The sequence below is a fragment of the Staurois parvus genome, unplaced genomic scaffold, assembly GCF_062004578.1.
Source record: "Staurois parvus isolate SC_StPar_1 unplaced genomic scaffold, SC_StPar_1.0 ptg000818l, whole genome shotgun sequence".
In the NCBI taxonomy this organism is placed as follows: Eukaryota; Metazoa; Chordata; class Amphibia; order Anura; family Ranidae; genus Staurois; species Staurois parvus.
The window spans coordinates 11,362,954-11,386,362 of NW_028318614.1; the positions used below are offsets into that span (position 1 = coordinate 11,362,954).

Consider the following 23,409-nt stretch of genomic DNA (forward strand, 5'->3'; position numbering starts at 1 on the left):
TCACCCTGGGAGCATGCACCCGCACAAGCCTGAATGTCACATTGGGGAAGATTTACTAAAACTGGAGGTTACAAAATCTGGTTCAGTTCTGCATAGAAACCAATCAGATTTCAGGTTTTATTGTCAAAGCTTAATTGAACAAGCTGAAGTTAGAGGATTGGCTACCATGCACAGCTGCACCAGATTGTGAGTGCTCCAGTTTTAGTACATCTCCCTCATTGTGTCAGTGCAGCTGCTGGGTCCCAATAGATAACTATAGGACTGACGACAAGGAGATGTTTGCAACACCTGCGCATCCCTGTGCAGGTAAACCATGCCCAATATCAAATTTCCCTGTGTGAATGAGTCCGAACTATACAATATTAATTACTGGCGGCCCTCCAGCTGTTGCCAAACTACAAGTCCCATGAGGCATTGCAAGATTGACAGTTACAAGCATGACTCCCAAAGGCAGAGGCATGATGGGACTTGTAGTTTTGCAGCAGCTGGAGGGCCGCTAGTTTGACATCCCTGGTGTAAAGCCTCCAACTGTCCCTCATCTGGAAGGACTGTCCCCCGTTTGGAGGGAGACATATTTCATCTGTACACCATGACCAGTCAGGTTCATTGTGGCACCCTATTAATCACATGGTTGGTTACAGTATGCTGTGCAAGAGGAATATACCACAAGTCTTTTGGAACTTGCGTTTAACATTGTCAGGCATGCATACAAGTACATGGGGGGCATGAAAACTACTGAGTACCATTTTGAGTTGCTACAATGAAATTTCAGCAAAATGGACTAGCCTGCTGCATAACCTTTTCACTTTGATTTTCGGGGTGTCTTTGAATTCAGTCCTCTGTAGGTTGATCATTTCCATCAAATGATGGGGCATTCTTACATTCCTAACACATTACCCAGTCCCTATTGGTATAGATATCCAGCATGAGATTTTTCCTCATTGAGGTCTGATGTGTTTTCAAAGGGTTCCTTTAAATTTTTGGAGCAGTGTAAATAGGAACACTGATCTTCCCAGTGAATGGCTGTGCGGGGGGGGGGGGGGTGTCACCATAAGTCTGATCATTGGAGGACAGCAGGCTGAGTTCCCATCACAGTCAGACCACTGACAAAACACTGTGCTCTAATGCCGGATTAGAGCCAGGGCTGGATCTAGCTGATATGGTCTGGGGGGGCAGTAAAAAAAAAAAGTCATGGGGGCACAATGCCAGCACTGTGTGGGAGTTACTGAGAGTCTGTCACACAGACAGGAAACACTGGTATGTATTAGGATGACACAGGACCTGTCCTTATATCAGATGTCCCTAACAAAATCCCCTTTTAAATCAGGAGTCCTCATCAGAGTCCCCATTTACATTGGGTTCCCATCTGCTTGCCCCCTTACATCAGGTGTCCCCATCAGAGTGCATCCATCAGAGTGCCCCCTTACATCAATCGTCCCCAGAAGAGTGCTCCCTTACATCAATCATCCCCAGAAGAGTGCTCCCTTACATCAGGTGTCCCCATCAGAATGCATCCATCAGAGTTCCCCCTTACATTAATTGTTCCCAGCAGAGTGCCCCCTTATATCAATTGTCCCCAGAAGAGTGCTCCCTTACATCAGGGGCCCCATCAGAGTGCCCCCTTACATCAGGTGTCCCCAACAGACTGCCCCCTTACATCAGGGTCCCCATCAGAGTACCCCCTTACATCAGGGTCCTCACCAGAGTGCCCCCTTACATCAGGTGTCCTATCAGAGTGCCCCCTTACATCAGGTGTCCCCAACAGAGTGCCCCCTTACATCAGGTGTCCTATCAGAGTGCCCCCCTACATCAGGTGTCCCATCAGAGTGCATCGATCATAGTTCCCCTTTACATCAATTGTCCCCAGCAGAGTGCCCCCTTACATCAGGGTCCACATCAGCGTACCCCCTTACATCAGGGTCTCCACCAGAGTGCTTCCTTACATCAAGGGCCCCATCAGAGTGCCCCCTTACATCAGGTGTCCCCAACAGAGTGTCCCCACCAGAGTGCCCCCTTACATCAGGCTCACCATCAGAGTACTCCCTTACATCAGGGTCCTCACCAGAGTGCCCCCTTACATTAGGTTTCCTATCAGAGTGCCCACTTACATCAGGGTCCCCATCAGAGTGCTCCTTACATCAGGTGTCCCCAACAGAGTGCCCCCTTACATCAGGGTCCCCAGAGTACCCCCTTACATCAGTGCCCCATTAGTGTGCCCCCTTACATCAGAGTCCCTATCAGAGTGCTCCCTTATATCAGGTGTCCCATCAGAGTGCCCCCTTACATCAAAGTCCCCATCAGAGTGCCCCCTTACATTAGAGTCCCTATCAGAGTGCTCCCTTATATCAGGTGTCCCATCAGAGTGCCCTTTTACATCAGAGTGCCCCCTTACATCAGGTGTCCCCAACAGAGTGCCCCCTTACATCAGGTGTCCCCATCAGAGTGCCCCCTTACATCAGGTGTCCCCAACAGAGTGCCCCCTTATATCAGGTGTCCCATCAGAGTGCCCTTTTACATCAGAGTCCCCATCAGAGTGCCCCCTTACATCAGGTGTCCTATCAGAGTGCCTTTTTACATCAATTGTCCCCAACAGAGTGGCCCTTTACATATGATCATCTCAATCAGAGTGCCCCTTATATCAGGTATCCCCATCAGTGAGCCCCCCTTACATGGATTGTTACCATCAGAATGCTTCCCTACATCAAATGTCTGCATCAGACTCCCTCATGCATTAGTGGATGCACTTTCAGAGACCTGGAGGGGCAAAGCTAAAATCTGGGTGGGCACAGCCCACCCCAGCACCCCCCTAGATCCAGCCCTGCTAATGCCTAGTGTGGTCAGTTTTCAATAGGAAAGCAGAGGCACTGGCAGGAACACCAAGGATTTCACACAAAGAAAGCAATACAAAGAGAACAGGATATTTTTTCATAGAAGTACACAGTACAGCAAGCACATACCAGGAATATGAAATATTGGGTTTACATATTCTTTAATTACATGAATCAAGTTCCAAATGTTGCATATTTCCCTCCCTTCAGATGTGAAATAGATTAAAATGCCAAAAGCAATCATCCAAAGACCATGTTGCGAATGTTAACAAACTAGCCATACAGGCCTGGTTACTGTTGTCGGTGATGTGCAATCTGGTGTATTAATAGTAAATTTAACACCCATCCCTTTTGACTTCTATAACCTACGTGTATCATGACTGTTCAATTACAGAATTTGTCACCGTATCGCTCAGCACAGCCAGCTCTAAAATGTGTCAGCGCTGAGCAGGTATGATTTACAGTACACCCAAAAGACCACTAGAGGGCACTCACAACCTGGACTAGAATCACTGACACAAAAAGGAAGTATAACTAAAAGTAATAAAAAACAGAAAATGTAACTTACAAGAAGCCAAAGCAAAGATAATCCAAAATTGCAAAACAGAAGAAATAACGAATTAGGTTATGTGCCTGCAAAGACCATCATTTAAGATCAATGAATTGATTTATTGTTACATATGTGGCTTCATGTAATAGCACAAATTTAGAGCATTGTGCGATTTAGACTGGCCATACACTATACAATTTTCTGTCCAATATCTGCCCATTTTCCTTTAGATTTACCTTCGACTATGTAGTGCAAGGGCCTGCCTATTGGGATACAATTGAAAGTGTTGTTTAGGTTTCACCTATGTTTTTTGGTAAATCTAAACCAAAAATCTCAAGAAAATTGTATAATGTATGTCCAGCCTAAGTGTTGCCACATGCTGCACTGCATTGTTCCCTATGTGGAATTATTGGCAGTGATTAATCGTGAATCATGCCCAATGACATCTCTAACCAAGATTGCTCATTGTGTGCCCTGTTTGGAAAATGGACAAAAATCTAAATCATAGCACATACGAAATGTCACCCTAGGTTCACACCTAAGTGTTTTGCGTTTTGCAGAAACACACTACAGTCCATTTAACATGCATTCCTATGGGACAGATTTTTCACCCGGGGCGGTTTTTCAGAAAGGGTTATGGACTTTTTTAAAAGCAAAATTGCGTTTTTGTTTCTATAGGCTTAAATGGAAATGCTGCAGAAAATCATGTAGTGCGTTTTTTACTGTGTTTTTGATGCATTTTGCCTTTTTAAATCTGCCTAGCAACAAGAAAAAAAACTGCAAACTGCATCAAAAACACATAAAAAAATGCATGTGCAAAAACGCAAAATGCACTGCAGAAACGGATCAAACGCAAACTGCATAGGTGTAAACCTAGCTTAAGGCTAATCCATATATAAGCACAGCATGGAAAGGTACCGGTACACGCAGTGCTGGAAGATGTATTTGGAAGCTGCTTGTCACATACCTGATGGAGTGTCACATACAGGGGCGGACTGACAATTCATGGAGCCCCCTGGCAATAGGGAATCATGGGGCCCCGGTGTCCTCGCCCACACTCAAACTACACCCAAAAAAGCCTATGAAAAAGGTACCAGGGGCATCTCATGGGGCCCCCTACTGACCCAGGACCCTCAGGCAGTGCCCTTGTTCCCAAATGGTCAGTCCGCCCCTGGTCACTTACCTGTTGGAGATCAAGCTGAATAGGTGGGCTTCTCTTGCACTTCTTGTCCAATACCCCTATTGGTGCTGATGGCTGATGTGAGGCCACAGAGTGGCACCAGGGCCAATGTTGCAGGCAGAACCAGCTGTTGGGTGTGAGGGACAGACGACTATGAACCGTGGGGTAACAGCCAGATGCAGGAACACAGTAGCAACCAATCAGCAAATAGAAATATAGCCAGGACTCAAGCTGAAAGCAGTATTTAAAGTCTTACTAAACCCACAAGAGTAAAATCAGTCTGTATATGCAGTAAAGCATGCTTGTTCTGCTCACTGTGGAACCAAAGGGGTTAATCTTCTGCATTGTGTAAAAAGGCTGTTTGATACTGTCTTCTCTGATCCTCCCCTTTTTCCACTGTCCCCAACCCATCTGCTGATAATACAGAGCCTTAGGAGTCACTGCGCACGCTCAGTGTAGTGGGTATGGCTAGAGAGTTTTTTTTCTTTGGGAAAGTGCATGTGATCATCACAGGGCCAATCAGCACTGTCCAGAGAGAGGTCAGGGGTTAGGCAGCCTCATGGGACAATCAGAGCAAAATGAAAACTCCTCCTACAAAGTTTAACCAGTACTTAGCTGGACACTGATAGAAGTCACAAGACTGCTATATACTGCTGCTGAGAAAATGTATATAACAGTTTATGTTTACTAAAATTGCATATCCATGTTCTGTGTACTGTGGAAGATCAGATATAGTGAATGCAAGGTACTGGGTTTAGTAAAACTTTTACCCTAAAAGCAAACATGTATTATATTGCAGCCTACCAATTCGTAGATGTGATGGCCGTATTAGTTTCCATTTTTCATTCCTATTTTCATCGGATGATCCAGCCAGCAAGTCTGTTATTTTTCAAAAGCTCAATCTCCAGCAGAAAGCTTCAGTTTACCTGAATGAGATAAACCACTTAACACTGGCAGGGGTGATTAACATGATCAGCGTTTATTTATTCATGCAAAACCTTTATCCCAAAAGGAAAAAAAAAACTGTTTACTGTAATGGATTATAAAGTGTTAGCTGGAGGTTGGCTTCAGTTTGTTAGTGTATTAAAGTCTGCTAATGCATTTAACACTACCTCTCCCCCTTCCCCCAGACCGATAATGCTGCTGTCTACTGTGCCACCTGTGCTCCTTCATCCAGAGTTGTGTCTCACTACACCAGAGATGTGTTACTGGCCATATCACCAAGTGAAAACTGGGGAGAAAAAGCCAAAGAAAGGAAAACAGATGCAGCCACCACATCTAATGATTGTTAAGCTGCAATATAATACATTTTTGGTTGGTCGTCTTCAGTTAGGAAGTGAGATTCCAAGGCGGCAGTTGAACGATCAATATTCCTCAAATATAGAAAGGCCAGCGGGGCCACCCATAGCTAGACAAGCCATAATATAACATATCTAGAGCCATTGCCTTAACCACTTACCTACCGGGCACTTATACCCCCTTCCTGCCCAGGCCAATTTTCAGCTTTCAGCGCTCTCACACTTTGAATGACAATTGCGCGGTCATGCAACATTCTACCCATATGAAATTTTTATCATTTTTTTCACACAAATAGAGTTTTATTTTGGTGGTATTTAATTGCCACTGGGTGTTTTATTTTTTTGTGCTATAAACAAAAAAAGAGCAGAAAATTTGAAAAAAAAATGTTTTCTTTGTTTCTATTATAGCATTTTGCAAACAGGTAATTTTTCTAAATATTGAATACAAGATTAGCGAGCGCTCAAGACTTTGATGAGGTCAGCAGCAAATGCACTAAAAAGGAACCCAAAACCTTATATAAAACATACACAAAAATTGGTGCAGCACTGAAAAAATTAATATATAAAAGTGCACTATTCAAGATAATTGATATGAAAATATGCAATACAAGTGATAACACAGGATTGAATGAAGCTCTACAATGAGCGCAATTAAACAAGTGCGGCTGTGAAATTCATAAAACAAAGGAAGTGTTCATATGATGGTGAGGGTCTGACAAACACTGGTCAGAAAATTGTGCTGCATACAAATCCTGTTGCACAGGTGGTATCAAAATATTCCATGTGACTTTAATCCATGCAGGTAATTTTTCTCCTTCACTGATTTGCGTTGAGGCTGCACTGATAGGCAGCACTGATGGGCACTGGTGAGGTGGCACAGATAGACAGCACTGATAGGCTGCACTGATGAGGTGGCTCTGATGAGGCAGCACTGGTGGGCATTGATGAGGAGGCACTGATGATGCTGCACTGATAGGTGGCACTGATGGGAGGTGCTGACTGGTGGCACTGACTGACAGCACTGACTGGCGGCACTGACTGACGGCACTGATGAGCATCACTGATGGGTGACACCGATGGGCGGCGCTGACTGGCAGCACTGACTGACGGCACTGACTGGCAGCATTGATGGGCACTAATGAGCATCACTGCTGGGCACTGATGGGCGCAACTGCTGGGTGACACTTCTGAGCAGCACTGCTGGGCACTGGTGGGAGGCACTGCTGGGCACTGGTGGATGGCACTGCTGGGCACCAGTGGCGTCCCGAGGCAGGTGCAAGGGGTGCGGTCCGCACCAGGTGACACCGACCACACGGGGTGACACCGGACCCGCTCCACAAAACGTTAAGCTGTAAAGCAAGCTGACGATCGTCGGCTGTCTTTACAACTTACCTTTTCTTGGAGCGGTTCCAGTGTCACCCCGTATAGCTTGCATGCGGACAATCCTGCGGAGTGACACCGGTGTATGGGCAAGATGTGTCTCCCATGCAGGGGTATATCCACCGTGAGGCAAACAAGGCGTTTGCCTAGGGTGGCAATTTTTAGGGGGGCGGCACCGCCCCCCCTCCCCCACCAAGAAGGGACCCTTTGAGCAGCGGCGTAGATCAAGAAGATCGATGTGGTGGAGGGCAGTTTCAGAGCGACAATCATGCACGTCTCCCTCCAGCAGCTGACAAACCAGGACCAGGGGAATGCCTGGAGCAGGGAAAGAAGCGATGAAAGAGCCCAGAAGAGGTGAGCTGTGTTGTCTTTTGTGGGCTCTCCCTCCTGTCATCCATTCAGCAGATGACACTGATCACTGAAAGATTGTATGGGACTGCACACACCTCCCCCACCCCTTCCTGCTGCATGGAGATCAGCAGCCCTTGGAGAGGGGGGAGGGGTGGGTGTGGACCCATACGATCTGAGGGAGGGGGGGGAGAAAGTAAGGGAAGAGGGAGAGGGAGGAAAGAGAGGCGGGGATAGAGAGAGAGGGGGGGAGGAAGAGAGGGGGGAGAGTGAAGAGAGGGGGGAGAGAGAAAGAAAAAGAGGAAGAAAGAGGAAGAGGGAAGAGAGAGATGGAGGGAGGGGGGAGGAGAGAGAGAGAGGGAGGAAGAGAGAAAGAAAAAGAGGAAGAAAGAGAGAGAGTGAGAAAGAGAGAGGGGGAGAGGGAGAAAGAGAGGGGGGGAAGAGAGGGGGGAGAAAGAGAGGGGGGGAAGAGAGAGAGGGAGGGGAGAAAGAGAGAGGGGGAAGAAAGAGAGAGGGGGGGGCAGAGAGAGAGGGGGGGAGAAAGAGAGAGGGGGGAGAAAGAGAGAGGGGGAGAAAGGGAGGGGGGAGAAAGAGAGAGGGGGGAGAAGGAGAGGGGGAGAGATGGGGGAGAAATAGAGAGAGAGGGGGGGAAGAGAGAAAGGGGGAGAAGAGAGAGAGGGGGGGAAAGAGAGAGGGGGGGGAAGAGAGAGGGGGAGAAAGAGAGAGGGGGGGAAAGAGAGGGGGGGGAGAAAGAGAGAGGGGGGAAAGAGAGGGGGGGGAGAAAGAGAGAGGGGGAGAGATGGGGGGGAGAGAGAGGGGGGTGAAGAGGGAGAGAGAGGGGGGAGAGGCAGAGAGAGCGAGGGGGGGGAAGAGAGAGAGAACACAAAGAAAGGGAGAGAGAATCATATATACATACACACACTTATTGAACTCTCTCGCTCTCTCATTGGGGAGGGGGGCCGCAAAATTTTTGTGTTGCCTAGGGCAGCACAAAATCTAAATACACTACTGCTTCCATGTAGATATGTCCCCCTGAAGCAACTGCGCATGTTCCGGTTTCAGGCACGATCAATTGATGATAGAACTACTGCTATCATCGATTGATTGTGCCTGAAACCGGTACATGCGCAGTCGTCCTGGACCAGCTCCAAGAAAAGGTAAGCTGTAAAGAAAGCCGACGATCCCCGCAGGATGGATCGGATCTGCGTATTGATCATAATGGATCGGAGTCCAATCCATTATGCTCAATCTGCAGATCAGATCCATTCTGCGGGGATCGTCGGAGGGGGTGTCACCAAGTGTTACCGCACCGGGTGACACCAACCCTAGGGACGCCCCTGCTGGGCACTGATCATCTGGGTACTGATCAGTGCCCTGATGATCAGTGTCGATCTGCTCTGTGACAGCTGCCGGTTATCAGCAGTACTTTCCTCACGCTGTGACAGTGCAATCGATAACCGGCAACTATATTTACTCCATGATCTGCCATGTCATTGGACTGTAGGACACAGCGATCACGGACAGTGCTGGGTGTGCGCCACCCAGGACGTGTTCTGGAAGATGTCATATGACGTCCTCCCAGAACTGGACAACTGCGCTGTAGCCATCATTCAGCTATAGCGCGGTTGGCAAGAGGTTAATATCCCCTATAATTGTATAAGCAAAGACACAGAGACACATGTACATTGCTGACGTGGTGAAAATTTCATGTCAATAGCACCTTTAGAAATATATTTTCTGAGAAAAATGGTGATGTGTTCAATACTTATTTTTCCCGCTGTACGTTGTGTTTTCTGTGTGTCCTTCTTTTCCTATTTTTAGAACGTTGGGAGGTATGTAGGAATCACTCCGATCACATAGCAAAGAAATGTTCACTTTGAAAGTGTATGTTCATTTTGAAAAGCACACAAATAATGCTGCGTTCACTTTGAGGGCACATGCACATTGTATTCTCTATGACACTTTTTCTCCTACAGGCATTTAGTAGTTTATGTGGGCACTGATGAGGTGGCACAGATAGACTGCACTGATGAGGCAGCACTGGTAGGCATTAATGATGAGGCACTGATGAGGTGGCACAGGTATACAGCACTGATGGGCACTGATAGGCTGCACTGATGATGTAGCACTGGTAGGCATTGATGAGGAGGCACTGATGATGCTGCACTGATATGCAGAAATGATGGGCACTGATAGGCTACACTGATGGGCTAACATGGAGGGGCGTTTAGAGGCAGCAGTAAAAAAAAAAAATCTCCAACACCTGTAAAAGCAGCATTTTTGAGCTCAAGTGTACAAGGACCTTGAATTCTCAATCATGTGCGGGGCAAACGTAAAATAATTAATGCTTCCTAGCACATAATTGCTTAGTCCATGGCCTTTATTCTTTTAGTAATCAGCTCCAGAATATACAACTGGTAACATATGCAGGCCATAGACGGGTCAATTATCGGCCGAATTTTCGTCCACACGAAAAATCGGCCGATAACCACGCCTTTAGTGGGGCCAGCCTGTCGGCTGTTTTTCGTGGATCTCATTTATTTTTATCAGTCATGCTGGAAAATCGGCCGTTTTTCGCGGACATGGGTGGCAGCATCGGCAGCGGGTCCGACCGATTTTTCGCTTCGGCCGATAAACGGCCCATCTATGGCCTGCAATAGGGTTTGAAAGTCTGCTAGAGAATATCCAGCTGTACAGTAAGGAACCTCCTGTAAGGGTAGAGGTGATGCACTTGCAATTAGTGTATTGTCCAGTGGAGGGCAGCACATTACTGCTTTTTCTCCTATATTGACTAACTCATTAGTGTCCCCAGGGAGCAACAAGAGTGAATGTTTGAGAACACTGTGGGGCAGAGGTGTGTGAATGAGCAGTAATAAAATAGCAAGGAATGTCATAGACTGGATGGGCAACAGTATCATATATCACTGGCTGTACACAGAGACAGGTGGGCTTAGTTCAAGAATAGGACAAGGGGCTTCCCTACTAATGCAGCGCAAGTGACTTGAGACACTGGCACCACTTTTTTTTTTTTTAACAAAAGGCTGTGTGTATATATGTCAGGGGAGGTAAACCAAAAACCAAAAAAATCTTAAGTATTCATCCAGGGGCAATGAAAAAAATTTAAGGATTTCAGTGATCTAATGCCATGTTAAAGCAATCAAAGGGTTAAGATGTCTTAAGATGAGCTGGGGTAGGAGGGCCTGAGTATTTGTGTCTCCTGGCATGTGATTGGCTGGTGGGGGTTTGCATGTCCTTACTGAGCTAGAAATCAAATGACCAGGGCTCCCCCAGCATATTAATACCCCCCTCAATGTCCATCACTTACAGTCCAACCCCTGCTTCATTCTGAGGGCTCCGTCCACAAGGGACAGGTAAGAAAAAAAACCCAGGCCAGGGAAATAAGGCACCCTAGGGCTTATGTTACAGCAAAATAATCCTCAGAGACAACTGTATGCACTCTATGTATATATCAGGGGGAGACAGAACGGCCCCAAAACAGCTGGCAAGTGGGCAACTGTTATCTGGCCTTATGCGCAGAGCTTATGAGGACCAAGCCTTGGCCATTCCTTAATACCGAGAATACAATGGTATCATATTCCCTATCAACATATTTTTCTTACAACACCAGTTTCACAAGATTACCATTTCCTGGTGAGAGACATGCAGTGTAATATTACATTGCATAAGGATAGATTTCATATTTAAAATGAGTTTAAGAAAGAGTTGGTAATTAACTGTTGAAATAACCAACATAAACAATATATATATATATATATATATATATTGCAATAAAAAGAATTCATATTCCAAATAGAAATTATAATTACATATATGGTAATTAATGGTCATGGTATCATATCTTAGGGTATATATTAGGGTAATTATAATTGTTAGCGCAGTCAATATTATCATCCAGCCAACTGGAGACAAGAGGTGTGTGTGTGTTGAAATTAAGATTCATCATCGGGTTTGTAAGACTGTCAGATGTATAAAATGTCAGGGGGAGTTCACAAAACTGGTAAGTGCTCAAATATGGAATTTCTGTTCTTTACTAAAAAGTGCTATTTTGATAATTACATACCTTGCATGACAGTTAAAAAGTAGTAGAGTAGGAGTTTATGTATAAGATACACGTTGAACGAAAATAAATACAACTCACAAAAACTGGCCATTTTTTCACCCGCATGCGTTTTATAAATGGTCATCGTCTTTGGAAACTCTTGTCACGCATTCACTGGAAACCTGAAGCTGGGTAAACACGGGAAGAGAAACTTGTATGGTATGTCTTGGCATAGGAATCATGGCACTGGGAGAGCTCCGTGGGCACTTTAAGAGATCTGACATTCTGGAAAGTTTCATGCAATATGTTGAGTTAATAGACAGATTTGAGCTGGGATGAAGAAGTATAAACTGGTCCTCATGATGCTGCCTCTCAACCAGCAGTGTGGAATCACCATCAATGATCAGTGATTGTACAGTGCTCCAATGATTCATAGTAATCAGATTGCTATACATCTAGCTACCTATAGTCTTGAGGTCCAAAAGTTGTGGTAGACCAATTCTTGGCATTCCAGCTTAGAAAATGACTTCCACTGAAATAAATGACTTTTTAGAGTTAAAATGATTGATCAGACAAGCTTACCTATTATAAGCATATATACATATACTGTAAAAAGTGCCATATCTCTTATGAAAAGCATTTTTCACACTCGTAGGGGTTTCTTAGAGTCTTCATACTTTGTGTATTGTGCATGGCAAAAGGTTTTTTAGTGTTCCTGATACCTTGTTTTCTTAAAACAGTGGAGCAAAGTTGATATAAAATATGGTTAGCACTTCAGCCTGGCAGCTCTAGGGTCATTGGTGCGAATCCCAACCATGGCACTACCTGTGTGGAGTTTGCATGTTCTACCTGTGCCTGCATGGGTTTCCTCCGGGTACTGAATTTTCCTCCCACGCTGCAAAGACATGCTGGTTGGCTCCTGTCTTAATTGTCCCTAGTATTTGTATATAGGAATGTGAATTAGGGACCTTAGATTATAAGCTCTTTAAACCAGGGACTGATGTGAATGTATAATATGTATGCAAAGCACTGTGTAAATAGACATATTGGCTTTATAAGTAACTGTAAATAATAAAAGAAAATCATGTTGCAGTTTGGTTTTAGGAAGAGACTGACAAGCATTTTTAATGATGTTTCTGTCAATTATATTAAATGTTTTTGAGAGCTGCCAGTGCTGCATTAGAAGAGATCTTTGTTAGCTTGGCCAGGCAATTGGGTATTTATAGTGAACGCAGCTCCATATTGGCCAGTGATATTCTATGCCTTTATCAAACCAACTCATCTAAATAGCTCTATTTCTAAGTTTTCAGCATTATCGGCCATTTTAAGACTTTGCAACATGTTGGGTACTTATTATTAATGTACTTGTGTAGCCAAGCTAATTTTTTTGGTATTGGCATCTTGAATCATGTAGATCTATTATGTATCAGGTATGGTGTCTCTTGAAACTGTTGAACCACAAGCCTCAGCATGCTGTGTGGTATACTGGGAATTGTCACTTACTGCTATGGTTCCAGTGGATGCTTTAATCAATTTATGTCATTGTGTGTTCACTTTACTGAGGATGCAGAGATTATTTTTTTTTTATAGATAATATATAGAACTTTTCAGTGTGTCTGAATTGATTTAAGAAGTTGTGAGGATTTCCGATAAATATTATAAAGGCCCCTTTGTTTACACATAGGAATTTCGTAATGACGCACCCAATGGCATTATGTAATATGCGCAATGAGCAGTAACCCTTTGAGACTAATCAAAAATCATGGACTGGTCGGAGCACACACCTAAGGAAAGCTGTGCTGTGATTGGTTGGTAAGGGTTCGTTGCTCTCGTGCTTTGTTATTAAATAAATCCCAAAGTTTTCACCATGGTGACTCTGGGTAGGTGCACAGAGCTTCTTAGCATTATAAGAGCGTACAGCATGTTCTTTATTTGGGGTATGAAATCAGACCTCCCTAAATATGTCCAGTGTGAGGATCAAGCAGCAGGAGTACATAATCCTCACTATTTTCACCTGTGCCCTCTTTATGGGATGGGGGCTGCCAGTGAAGATTTGCTGGGCAGTCACAACTTGGACGAGGAGAGACAGCTGACGTTCCTTAAAGGTTCTTCAAGATATTTTGGGAAAGTCTTACAGTTTCTCATACTTCCCATGAGATCGAGTGACTTAAAAGAGGAGGCAGGTGTCAGTGTCTCTGATCCCCCAGCCGTGGTCTATTTAGGGGGTGGGGAAAGATTGAAAAAGAAGAACAGCCAAGGATTCAGTTTAGAACTTCGAAATTTTTGTAGGCAGAAGTCAGGACCAAAGTTTACTCCAGAACTTACCGGTACATGCTGGGTGTTTTTTTTGGCATCGATACAGTCTTAATGCTTACATCAGAGACAATGAACCTACTGACCGTGATATTCTTGGTGTTTCATTTGCAGGTATCACATAAACCGCCAAGATGTCTAAGATGTCAAATTCCCGTAGAACACACCTGAAGGTAAGAAAAAATGGTTAAGCAACGATTGCTTATAACACATAAGAGAAAAACCAATATGATGTAGGTTACATTTGTAAATGACATGATGGCTTTCTAATGTAACCCAAAATTACATATACATACCTGTTATACATATTCACTATAATGCCCTTTTGTGTGAGCGTATGTTACTATGTGTGGGTAGGCATGAGGCTCTAATTGCTAACATTACCAAGTGAGTCTTTGCTTTCTCTTCTCTTAATATACTGGGGGGATTTACTAAAACTGGAGAGTGCAAAATCTGGTGCAGTCCTGCATAGAACACAATCCACTTCCAGGTTTAATTGTCAAAGCTGAACAAGCTGAAGTTAGAAGTTGATTGGCTACCATGCACAGCTGCACCAGATTCTGAGTGCTCCAGTTTTAGTAAATCTCCCGCTGTATGGAGCACAATAGGAAGTGGTGGGCTGTATTCACCCGTAGCAACCAGTTCAATATCTGCTTTCAAGGATCTATCCATCTACTTTCTAAAATTTGTTTTCTGATTGGTTGCTATTGGTTACTACAAACCCTAACAGCTTGTGATGTGTTGGAAGTTTATCTAATTGCATTTTATATTACTTTTTTTTAATATTATCTAATTGCATTTTATATTACTTTTTTATATTATCTAACTGAACTTTATATTACTTTTTTAATATTATCTAGTAGCACTTTTATATTACTTTGGCTCAAAGTGTGAGTGCAACATTTACAAAAGAGTCCACAGCAATCAAGGAAACACTCATCTACAAAATGCAGTTGCTCCAGAGCTTAGTAAATGAGATAAAGCTTCACTTTACAAAGAATAACCAATCACCTGCAAGGAAAATAAAAAAAACTGCATTTTTGTTTGCACACGATTGGATGATGGAAGTCATCAGAGCTCCTGCTCATTTACTAAGCTCTAGAGCAACTGCTGTTAAAGAGTGCGACTGCAAAGTGCACAGTCTATTTGCCTTTAGTAAATCTACCCTAAAGTTTATGTAGAGTCAAAACTTGTTTTATTTTTAGTTTTGGATAGAGTAGGGAAAGTTAGAATCCCTGCCAAGTTTTTAATGCGGTCTGTGCCTCACTATGTAGATCCAACTTCTGTGACTATATTAGAACAGGAGGTGGGAATTGGTCTTCCATTGGGGACATCTGTTTTGGGGACACCTGTTGAATGGCTTATTCACAGCCCTGCAGTAATGTAATGAACGCTATGTGCATTGGTGTGCTGTGATGCCATTCCATTTGTATGCCCCACCAAAGCACCTCCACCTCTGCGTGTTGTGGTTCGCTCTGTGAGAAAAAAATACCGCAGGTGGATTTTACTGTCCGCCCTGGTGATTTGGCAATGCCTTCAACAATGAATGGAATGCCTTAACGCAGGGTACATTAACATGTGACATAACATGCCTTATGCCATGTGAAAATAAGCAATGCCCATAAGTGAACAGACATGAATGGGCCCTTTGAAGTGAGGGCTTCCTCTTTCTTCCTGTTGTGCCTAAGGGACATAATGTGAAGGTAAATATCCCCAGCCAGACATAGAAAGCAAAAAAAAATGCCAAGAGTTTAACCCTTTCCTGCTCTATTGAAAAATTAAAAAAAGTTTTGGCTATACATACACAATAACCATTAGCCGATGAAGGACTTTGCCTGAAAACATTGTACATTTTTGATCTGTGATGATAGAATACACGAGATAACCCTCAAACAGCTGTGATGTACTCCCAGTTTTTTTTTTGGAATTACATTAGAGGCCTGAGCACAATCTGAGCAAAAACAGCTGGATCAGCATAATGTATCTCATATCTGTGGCTAAGTTTATTATATTGATCTTAGACCTCTTCTTAAGCTAGCCGTAGATGGTTAGTTAATTTCAAATGAAAATTCTTGAGAAATGTCTTAGGAAACTTTGTACAAAAATTCTTAGAACAATCGAATGTCGTTCGAAAGATGTTGTTTGCTTTTAACATTTGATTATGGAATAAATGGACTTTACTGAATGAAAACTACATACATTGCCAGAAATCTGTTTGTTTGAGAAAGATTTTCCATCCTGCTCTTTTAGATTTTATCATCAATCAAAAATGAACGTTGATTTGGCCCACAAATGATTAGTAAAACAAACAAAATTTCTCAGAACCTTCTTTTTCTAAGAATTTTCGTTTGAAATTATACCCATCTATGGCTAGCTTTAGCCATTACTCCTTACTAGAACCTTCCAGCAATGCTGCTACCACTTCTGGTGTATTCAGAGCTGTAATACAAAGAGCATCAATGATGTTAAAGTGTAAGTATAGCCAAAACTTTTTTCTTTTAGTTTTGGATAGAGTAGGAAATAGAAAACCTGCCAGGTTTTTATTTCCATCTGTGTCAACCTCTGTATTTGTCCTGGTGACCATTAACACCCAAAAATCTTACAGCTGTCACCTGAACAAGAGATCTGGGTAAATCCTTCATTGGGGGCATCTGTTCCAGGCCGGGGACAACTAAGATGGCATTTCTCATTTTGTAGAGCTTTCCTCTCACTTCTTGCTCCATCTCTGGGACAAGAAGCAAAGGAACATATCCCCAATGGGACATAGGCTGCAAAAAATAAATTGGCAGGTGTTAACCCTTCCTTTCTCTATCAAAAATCTAAAAAAAAACAAAAAGTCTTGGCTATATGTACACTTTAAAAGATGGCTTGGTTGAATTCTTGAAGTAAAGGCACTTTTCCAATACTTGTTCTTTGAAGTGCTTACTAAACTAGCCTATATGTTTGACTACTTGAGAAGGTGTAGTCTAGGTGTACTTGGATGTAAACTCAAGACTTCAACAACAGAGCAACTTTACACCAGCTGCACTGCCATCCCGCTCTAATGGATTGCAAAAAAAGTCATGAATCTCATGCTCCCTTACTCCAGGAGCCCGCAGTGTAACTTACTCGTTAAAGGCATTATAAATGTGCTGCTTTCTAACACTCTTTATTTTCTACGGACAGAGCTTGATGCTCCAGGTGGCAAAAACCGCTCTAGAGAAGGAAGAAGTTGACATCGCTGCTGAGAAACAAAGTTACCTGTCTGAACACTGCCCCCCTCTGAGCGTCCCACATTCCTTGCAGGATCTGCAGGTACCAACAACTGTCCAGAAACAGGGACTTTGCCAGCTAGGGTGACATACTAAACATATATTATTATTATTACTGGTAAATATATAGAGCTGTCAATTCACGCAGAACTTTACATACACTCACCCGCAACTTTATTAGGTACAACTTGCTTGTGCCAAGAAAATATCCCCCACACCATTACACCACCACCACCTCCAGCAGCCTGAACCGTGATACAAGGTAGAATGGATCCATGCTTTCATAAGCCAAATTCTGACCCTACCATCTGATTGTTGCAGCTGAAATCAAATGCCCATTCTCCTCTGACCTCTGACATCAACAAGACATTTTCATCCACACAACTGCTGCTTACTGGATATTTTCTCTTTTTTGGACCATTCTCTGTAAACCCTAGAGATAGTTGTATGTGAAAATCCCAGTAGATCAGCAGTTTTTGAAATATTCAGACCAGCCCATCTGACACCAACAACCAAATCCTTGTTCTTCCCCATTCTGATGCTCGGTTTGGTCCTCTTCACCGTGTCTAGATGCCTAAATGCATTGAGATGTAATTGGCTGATTAGCAAATTGTGTTACCAATCAATTGAACAGGTGTACCTAATAAAGTGGTCGGTGAGTGTATATTGTACATTCATATTAGTCCCTAACCCTCATGGAGCTTACAGTCTATGGTCCCTAACTCACATTCATACATACAAATACTAGGGAAAATTTAGACAGGAGCCAATTACCTACCAGCATGTCTTTGGTAGGACTTAAGACTCCTTCACTGTCAGATAGGAAGTGGTTTCCTATAGATTGCCATTGGTGATCTCCCTTTCTTAGTGAATAAGCCTGACAGCAGGCTTCATTATCAAAGTTATCAAGGAAAGACCGTCTGCATTGTGCATAAACATCAATCATATTCTCCCTTTCCTCCTTCCAAATGTATCTGAGGGAGTAAGAAGGGAGATCTGATTGACTGCTATGGACAAAATACTGCCTAACACCTTCTAATCTTTTAAATTTTGATAAAACAGGCACAGTGATCTGGTTATTATCTGTGCTATGGGGTACAGAAGATTGTACAAAACAATGTTCTACCAGTAATAGCAGGTCAAGCTAAAAGTAGATGTTACTCTATGGTGCTGGCTTGGATCATCTAAATGTAAGAGTGTGAAAAAGTAAGTACACCCCAATAAAAACTGTTGACTTTTTCAACATATTTGAACAGGTAAACATTAGATCTTAATTCAAATAGTACTCGCAGATAGAGGTGACATACTTGAACATATGATGCATGCACATGATATGGTGTATTCATTTTAATATCCAAATGACCAAAAATGCTGATTTATCATATGGAAAAAGTAATTACACCTCTACATTTATCACCACTTCAAATCCATGAAATTAGAACCCAGTGTTCTAGGATAGATGGGAATACTTGGAACCTCCTAAGGCAGGGGCATCCGATCTTTTGATTTTCCTGGGCCACATTGCAAGAAGAGGAATTGTCTTGGGCCACACATAAAATACACTAACAATAAGGATAGTTGATGAACAGAAAAAGTCGGTCAGATCACAAGTTAAAAATCACTGATATAGATAATGCACCTATCTGAGTAATAAAACTTTATTTTTTAAAATATTTTTTAGTATAAAAGTAAACCAGGCCAACATAAAATTAGTGCAATTTTTGACACTGTTTTTGATAAACGAATGCATGAATATCTGGTTCGATGAATGTAGTAGCAATTCTAAATTAATTCTCAAGGTGCTCATCAGATATTTTGGCTGTAATGTTGCCCTTCATGTGCTTCATCCTTGAAAATAGGTGCTGCCAAAAAACTGATGATACGAATAAGGCGTGATTGTAAAGAGTGAGAGTTTTTTTGGAAGATAAAACTTCTAAAATTCCAGTAAAAAAACACCGGCAAATTTTTATTCGGCGACTTGTGTTCGCTTATTTTAAACACATTCTGACAAAAATTCCACCCCAAAAATCAACACTTTTAGGACGTTTACACATTTATATTGGACCATATTCATAGCCATCTTAGGCTGCATGCGACACGTAGGCTGCGTGCGACAGGTGGTCTGCAGGTTGGACACTCCGGTGTTATCATGCCAGGATCAATAGGGCTCTCTAAGGCAGCCAATACATTGAAATTTTTTTTTTTTGTTCAAGCAGTCGGCTGAACAAAGAAAATGATCCAATTTCCCCATCCATACATTAACGGTGGACATTTCCCCACTGTGGCATTGATTGTTTAGGAAAACCCGACAGGCTGGTTGTATACAAGCCGATTAATAGATATGTTAAAAAGGGTCAACAACTTCCACAGGGATGTAATTAATTTCTCAATAACTGAAGGTAAATGTGTAGAAATATTTTGTGTTATATCTACATATTACAGTAAGCTGGGTACACTCTAGTAAAATTGTAAACAAAAATTAGTACAAACATTCTAAGTACATTTGCTTTTAACATTTGATTTTGGAATGAGTAGACTAAATGAAACCACATACACTGTAAGGAATTTGTACATCTGAGAAAAAAATTCCATCCTGCTCCTTTGAGTTTTTCTCATAGCTGTGGTTGAAAATGAACATTGATTTGACCCCACTAACGATCAGAAAAATGAACAAATGTTCTTACTATGAAACATGTCAAAAAAATACCCAGCTCTAGAAACATTTTGTACAGCAATAGCTTTTCTAACAGCATAATCTATTATTTTTAAAAAACATTTCTTGGTAAACTCAGAAGTCAATCATGTGCTTAACCCAGTTAGTGCCATGTAGATGTCAATTTCCTATTGTGTATACATCTACAACAATTCAATTAGTGAAGATCAAACATATTTATTTACTTTCTTTGTTAACTTTCTTCATCCAGGAATTCTGCAAGAAGTTACATGCCAAGATTGATGTGGTTGATGAGGAGAGGTACGACATGGAGGTCAAAGTCCAGAAGAGCTCCAAAGAGGTACATTTTTGACTTGCTAAGTCATAACTTGTTATCCTCAGACCACCTCTGCACTCTTAAGGGGAAAAAAAGGAGCGATTGGAAGTGGTCTATAATGAATTTGGACAGTTGTTGATAATGTATACTGATCTATAAATCAGAGGTATTCATCAAATAAATAACAAAGACTATGGTGGGTTCCACTGACCAGGTGACTTATTCAGTGATGGCAAGATATCTCCTTACACCTTGCTCTGTGGGAGACATTTGCATATATAGTCACTGTTAGGATGCTTTGACAACCTACTGGATATACATGGACATCATCAAAACTTGTTGATTAGGTTTTAATGATATCATAGTGAAAAACCTGATTAACATCCAATGGTTATGTGATTTTCCTGTGCATATAATTGCAGGGGTACCACTGCTAAGAGCAAACCAGTATTAAGGAAAACAAATGAAAGTACCACCCATAGATCAGGCAACTCCATAAACCTGCACACTGGCACCCTGCGTGCCTCACTATCAGTTAGTAAGGATGCAATTCACTGATATGCATTTAGTAGGTGGGAAGGGGCAAGCAGTGCTGGTAGCTACTTGTATTGGTCACTTTTTATTCATTTTTGGGGATACTATGGAGACCTAGGTGGCACATCTCATTCTAGAAGTGGGAGGTAGCAGGCAGACCAATGATTAAATGAATTGGTCACTTATTATAAAATCATAACAAAGCACTGTACAAAGAAACTGGCACAACACATCTGGTTGTGCCAGGGAGATGGAAAGGGGCAGGTAGAGCTGGTGCCCATATGATTTGGTTGTTTATGGGCAGTCTACAGGGAAGCAGACCTGCACAAGCATATCTTGTTGTATCACCCATTGCTTTTTTTATCTTGAAGAGGTGTCACTCTTTTGCTGCTGGATTTCTCAATAGCTTTTTTGTTCTGTTGTGGAAAATCTATAAATGTAATGTTAGACCATCATCTGAGTCTGTAATGTACATGGGAACTAAGGTAGCCTATACATTATGCATTTTGTTGTTCAACCAGCAGGTTGAATGAAATAAAATGTCTCCACTCCCCCATTCACACATTCAAGGTGTGGATAGAGGAATATGCCTTCATTAAAAAAAATTAAATCTCTAACCGAAACTTTCTTTGATTTTGTTTGCAGCTGGAAGACTTAAACCAGAAAATCTTTGACCTTAGAGGTAAATTCAAGAGGCCGGCACTCAAGCGTGTGCGTATGTCTGCTGACGCTATGCTCCGTGCCTTGCTGGGTTCCAAACACAAGGTCAACATGGAGCTCCGTGCCAACCTCAAGCAGGTCAAGAAAGAGGACACTGACAAGGTGAGATTTCAGCTAAACACACTCCATCACTTTATTGAAAAGAATTATCAATAACTGTCAAAGTACAGTAGCATCTCTAAGAAACGGAATATAAGCACTGAGTCCCGTTACGAAGATTCACCCTCTCTATTTGGCCTTGTGACTATTGTCTCTGGGATGGCAGTAGTGGGGAAATCTTCCAATACCAGTGACTTGTTTGATTTCTTTTCACTTCGAGATTTTTTCTCAGCACAAAAAAAAGGAATTGAGACACAGATGTCAAAAAAACCTTATAGGGGGTTTTAATTATTCCCTACACTATTCAAAATAGAATAACATTTATTGAAGTTAGATATTCCTTAATGGGCCTTTAAGTATGGACAGGGCAAGTATAATGGAGACAACTGTACAGCCAGACAGTCAGAGCACATTCAGTAGAAGGTTAGAGCAAATCTAATTCTTGTGTTTTTCTCTGTCCTCAGGAGAAGGATCTCCGTGATGTTGGTGACTGGCGTAAGAACATTGAAGAGAAATCCGGCATGGAAGGCAGAAAGAAGATGTTCGAGTCTGAGGCTTAAGCCACTTTACCATGACCATAGTTATCTTCAACCCCAAGCTGCCAAAGACACCCGCTTCACCATATCACAGCGTTTCCCTGGCATCCCGAGGGTTAACCCCTCTGCTGCTTGACTTACACACACGTACGGCAGCCAAGGGGTTAATGAAGTCTTACTTCTTCCTTGTACTCTCCTCAATTTAAACCCAAGAGAATGTCTTACAGTATGTTTTGGACTGCTGAGGGGGGCTGCAGAGTTCCCCTCTGTTTTAAGCCACAGTCTGGTTCTGCAGGTGCTGTGTTATGTGGACGTGAGAACCGTGTAAATAAAGCTTGTGACGTCCTTTATGGCTTGTGATACCTGATGCGTAGGTGACGTCACTCTTATTTTGTCGGGGTCACTGGCCGGGTCTTCTCTGTTCATTTCTCTTTGATGTCAGATCTTACTACTGGAAATACCACTGCCGCTGGAAGGAAGAAGTGATTCCTGTGATAAGAAAGTTGTGGGGATGGAAAGAGGTCTTTCTTGACAACATTAGTAATTACCAGGGCAATGTTTGTATGGACAGTGTGGTGTTAATATGTCAAAAGCAAGAAATGCACAGGGTAGAAGATATATATTAAAATATACATTTTAGCATGGAGGATTGTAGTATAAAAATGATAATTAATACCATTATCTTGGAATATTAGAAAATGATGTTTGCAAGTGGCTGAATACCAGGGTGTGCTCCGCCAAACCTAAAGATAGCATTCAGAGCAAATCTTTTGGGCTGTGTACAATCAGGGGCTAAGTGCATAACAGAATCCTGTACCTCTGCGATGCTAACATTGGTTCAGCTCAGTACTTTTTATGCACACAGTGGAGGAAATTTACTAATACTGGAGCACTCAGAATATGATGCAGTTGTGCATGGTAGCCAATCAGCTTCCAACTTCAGCTTGTTCAATTAAGCTTTTGACAGTAAAATATGGAAGTTGATTGGTTTCTATGCAGAGCTGCACCAGATTTTGCACTCTCCAGGTTTAGTAAATCTCCCCCAGTGCACCTGGGAAAAATCACAAGCATCAAGAAAGTGTACCCAGTGCCCTTTTTGATGCCATACTCTAATCACACTCTTTAGCTAATTTCTTTGGTCTTTTTAAATCAGTCATAACATTTACAGAGTACATGTTCAAAGTACTATATTCCATGACAAGCATTCAGAACATTCACTTACTGATCTGACTACCTTAAAGTGGTTGTAAACCCTCACATACACCCAGTGAAATGACTGGCCTCAGGTGAAACACAGAGATTAAACAAATCCTCCTACATAA

General features: G+C 42.5%; 1 protein-coding gene across 2 annotated transcripts; it reads left to right on the forward strand.

Annotated features, from left to right (window-relative positions):
• Nucleotides 1-10,855: 10,855 nt before the first annotated feature.
• TNNI2 (troponin I2, fast skeletal type) lies at nt 10,856-22,490 on the forward strand. Of its 2 annotated transcripts, none has more exons than XM_089655062.1 (6): nt 10,856-10,955; nt 14,072-14,130; nt 17,123-17,251; nt 20,133-20,222; nt 21,378-21,554; nt 22,016-22,490. In XM_089655062.1, the coding sequence occupies exons 2-6, from the start codon at nt 14,092-14,094 to the stop codon at nt 22,109-22,111; spliced, it is 531 nt and encodes a 176-aa protein (XP_089511188.1). In that variant the 5' UTR covers nt 10,856-10,955; nt 14,072-14,091; the 3' UTR covers nt 22,112-22,490. The 2 variants fall into 2 exon arrangements, with proteins under 2 accessions (XP_089511188.1, XP_089511189.1); XM_089655063.1 differs by lacking the exon at nt 10,856-10,955 and adding an exon at nt 13,883-13,971.
• The last annotated feature ends 919 nt before the right edge of the window (nt 22,491-23,409 follow it).